Source organism: Solanum pennellii, chromosome 9 (genome assembly GCF_001406875.1).
Source record: "Solanum pennellii chromosome 9, SPENNV200".
Lineage (NCBI taxonomy): Eukaryota > Viridiplantae > Streptophyta > Magnoliopsida > Solanales > Solanaceae > Solanum > Solanum pennellii.
Window position 1 is genome coordinate 6,866,089 of NC_028645.1, and position 4,406 is coordinate 6,870,494.

The following is a 4,406-nucleotide window of genomic DNA, read 5'->3' on the forward strand; positions in this document are numbered from 1 at the left end:
AATCTATTAAATATCTAATTTAGTGGGTGTTTGGATTGACTTAAAAGTTGTTCAAACCTACTTTAAAGTTAATTTTTAATTTCTGAAAGTGATTGAAAAATATACAAATGACATAAAATAAGTTAAAATTGACTTAAAATAAGTTGGGGAGTGTCTGATAATATAAAAAATGACTTCAAATTATTTTAAATGACTTAAAATTAGTCAAAACCAAAAGTAGGTGTCTCCCTACTTTTTATTTTTTGACTGAAACGTCATTTCAGTTTGTCTTTACATAATATGATTAGTCAATTCTATTGTTCTACAATTTCATGGTAAGAGAGGCAAATATAAGGAATAGACTTCTCTATTAAGTAATTATTTAGGACTAATTTTAACTATTATGAGAATGATGAATGATCTAGGTGCAAGGGATAAATGTGCATCATGTAAGTATCAAAGAAAACGATGTTAGGAGAATTGTCCGTTAGCTCCATTTTTTCCATCCAATAAGTTTGAAGAGTTCAAAGATGTTAATAGATTTTACAAAGTAAGCACTATCATACAGATGCTTAATTTTGTTGCTGACAATGAGAAAAAGGCAAAAATGGTTGAAACCCTAATTTTAGAGGCTAAGATTAGATCTGAAAATCCTGTGTACGGGAGCATTGCCATACAAAATAAATTGAGGATACAGATTGAAGAAACTATGAAGGAGATTGATTTAGTGAAGAAAACAACCGTTTATTTCAAAGAATTGCGTGAAAGACCATTCTGGCCCAAGGTAAATTTTTTCTTTAATTTCAATTTGATTATCTATGTATATAGATATATCTTAATGACTTTCTCCTATTTTATTTGAAGTTTACTGTCAATATGATCAACTATAGAATATGATACATCACTTGCTTTTGACTTACCAATTGAGATCTTTTGATTTTATATATATGAATTAGTTGACAAAACATTTACGAATGATATGTATTCTAACTTTTTATTGTTATGATTTAGTATCAATATCTCATTCATACAAGTACATTTCTATATATATAAAATTTAGTATTTAAAGAATTTTACAAACAAAAAACTAGCAGATTTAGACATCGGGGCCCAAGCCTTGCTCAAGCACCATAAACACAATCAATACATTATCAATCATAATTAAGGATATACATTAAGGTCGTGTAATCTCAAGGCCTGGGTAGTGTAGGTTGAGATGATCCTCCGTAATAACATTGTAGCCATACCATTCACAATTTGTCCTTTTTTCTTGTATAAGTTTCATAGTAGGTTTTCAAGTACAACTTTGTTGTATACCTCGAGAAAGTTCACACCTCCAATGAATTTGGGGCATCATAACGTTTTCCAAGCAATCAACACGTTTTTAGGGGCATCAACATTTTTAGTTTGTAAAAACCTTTTGCAAATAGATCAAATGGCTTGGATGATCGATTTTGGTCGTGCAAAGACTTGTAACTAGAATATTTGACTGGAAAACAAGATATGTTTGCCTAACTGAGTTATGCCAGTATAAGATAGAAATCTAGTGGTCCAACTTAAAATTCTTCTCAACACGTCTTATAAAATGATCAATTGCAGAACATGATACATCACTTTCTCTTTGACTTACCAATTGAGATCTTTTGATTTTATATTTATCAATTAGTTGTCAAACAATGAAAGAAATATATGTATTCTCACTTTTAATTGTTATGATTAAGTATCGATATATCGTTCATACAAGTACTTTTTATGTATAAGGTATAGTATTAAAAGAACTTTACAAACAAAAAACTAGTAGACTTGGACAGTTGGTCCCAAGTCTTACTCAAGCACCTTAAACACAACTAATACATTATCAATCATATTTAAGGATATACATTAAGGTCATCTTATCTCCTGTCTTGTCTAGTTTAGGTCAAGATGATCCTCCGTAATAATTATGTACCCATACCATCCACAGTTTGTCCTTTTTTCTTTCATAAGTTTCATAGTAGGTTTTCAAGAACCACTTTCTTGTATATCTCTAGAAAGGTTACACCTCCTATGGATTTGGGGCAACATAACTTTTCCAAAGAAATCAATACTTTTTAGGGGCATCAATATATTAATTTCATAAAAACCTTTTGCAGATTGATCCAATGAATTGTACGATCTTCTTAGGTCGTGCGAAAACTTGTGACTAGAATATTTGCATGGGAAATAAGATACTTTTGCCTAATTGAAAATCTAGTGGTCCAACTTAAAATTCTTCTTAACAAATTTTATAAATTAGGGAAGACTAAAAAATGACTAAAATCTTTCTCACGGATAATGATTGAATAAGTCCCTATTAACACATTACACAATCCAACTAACTATTAATATTCGAAGAAACATAATTTCACATTAAAATTTGTTTGAGAAAATATGTTTATAGGTTTTATTTATGTAAATTTTCACCACAGAACCTTTTTTGACATGCCCTTCATATTTTTGATATCATTATTGATAACTCTTCTTGTAACAAAGTTATATGATATATTAGCATCTGTTATTGAAATCATCACATGTGATAATCTTTTTGTGATCATTTTTTATATGATATTTTATTTTATATAAATACTCCTTTAAAAAAGTACCTACTTATCCTCTATGAAACATTTTTTGTTAACCTACAATACAATGCAACAATCAGCAAAATGCATACACACTTAACACATATCAAATCATGTATAAGTTTATGTATTTTTTATATACATAACAGAACTAAATTAGATATTTCACGTAGAAAATTTTTTTTCTATGATAAATAATTAATTAGTTGATTGTATAATTATTTCATTTTGTGCAGAAAAATGAAGAAACTTCTACAAGTGGCACACAAAGCTTTCAAGGGCACAAGTCTGACTCGACTTTGGAAAAAGCTATGAGCATTACTGCGAATCTTTCCAATCAAGATGTGGAAAAAAATAGGTCATGTCGTATTATAAAAGTTTATATATTTAATAAAATTACTTTTGAGGGATTTTTGATAATTATTCTTGAAGTAAGCTCTATATCAATCCGTATGAACCCTTTTTTTTTAAATTTTAAATTCACTTTTCAAGTAAGTTAAAAATCTAGGAAATTTATACTATCAATTTTGCTTATATACATTGTGTGAAATGTCTAACATGCGTATTTATTTTTCTATATTGTAGGGGTCATTTCAATGACAATGACGGGACCTAAGAAACACTGGAATTTGCAATGAAGAGGAGATGAAGATCATAATTTCTATATATTATGATTTTAAGAAAGTTGATTTTGATGACGTAAAATGATATCGTATAAAGTTTATTGACGATCATGTCCTAGTGATGAAATTAGAGAGAACATAAAAAGTTGGAGAATATTTCAACATTACAATCTCGTTGTGTTGTTATTTAAATAGTTTCTGCTCACATGTCTTGCACGTATAAGTTGAACTATCAGTACACTATTTTCTTAAAATATTATCTATTAAATTATGTGTTTGAGTATATATATGAAAGACATAAAATAACATACAAGTATTTGTGAATATTATCAATATGAATAGTGACTTGTTTGATGATGATTGTACATATATTATGCATCAATCATAGCAAGGTATCTATCTGGAGAATTAGCAATATTTTGCTAGGTGTTGGGTTTTAAGAGTGTTACAGGAAATGAAGGGTTGTGACTATCCTGAAGGTGTGTGACTTTGCCAAAGAGTTGTGACCTTTAAGAAAGGTTGTATCATTTCAAGAGGGTTGTGACCGTTGGAAAGGTTGTGCCTTTTCCAAAGGGTTTCATGTGACCTTTCTAAAAGATTGTCTTTTTTTTATAAAAAGTGTTGACCTTTAACCTTTGTCGGCTATAAATAGAGAGAATTTGTCTTATTTTTTTTGCATAAAATTCCTCCCTTCTTGTGCATATACGAAATAAATTTCGTAGTTGAAAAAAATTGAGAAAGCGAGACTGGTGGTACGTGCATGTGAAGAATAGGAGCCAATATGCATCAGTAAGGAGGTGTGAGACGTTTGAAGAGAGGTATAGGTAAACAAAGAAGAAACTGGAGGGGGGGGGGNTATCGCTTCTTCAACTTACTAAGGATATAACCCTAAGATAAAAGGTAAAAAGAATAATAGGTGGCCGAGTGTTGTAGTATTATTTAGTGTGCATGTAGTATCTTTTTAACCTAATTTTCACTATTACATATTGCTTCATTTGTTTATTTATCTAGCTAGCTATTTTGTTTCCGAATTATTTTCTTTCTATGATACTTTGATTACATTTATTTTACGTTAATGGCCTATGTAGAAAAACATTTCTACCCTACAAAGATAGAAATAATGTCTCCATAATCTTACCTCCGTTAATCTGACTTATAAGATCACAACTGTATATTGTTATTGTTTGTATTTTTTATTTAAACTAGG

At 29.5% G+C, this 4,406-nt stretch overlaps 1 protein-coding gene across 1 annotated transcript; it reads left to right on the forward strand.

The window, feature by feature from the left end:
* Positions 1–467: 467 nt before the first annotated feature.
* Positions 468–3,408, forward strand: LOC114078611. Its single transcript, XM_027919495.1, has 3 exons — positions 468–763; positions 2,813–2,934; positions 3,162–3,408. The coding sequence occupies exons 1-3, from the start codon at positions 548–550 to the stop codon at positions 3,190–3,192; spliced, it is 369 nt and encodes a 122-aa protein (XP_027775296.1). The 5' UTR covers positions 468–547; the 3' UTR covers positions 3,193–3,408.
* Positions 3,409–4,406: the final 998 nt, after the last annotated feature.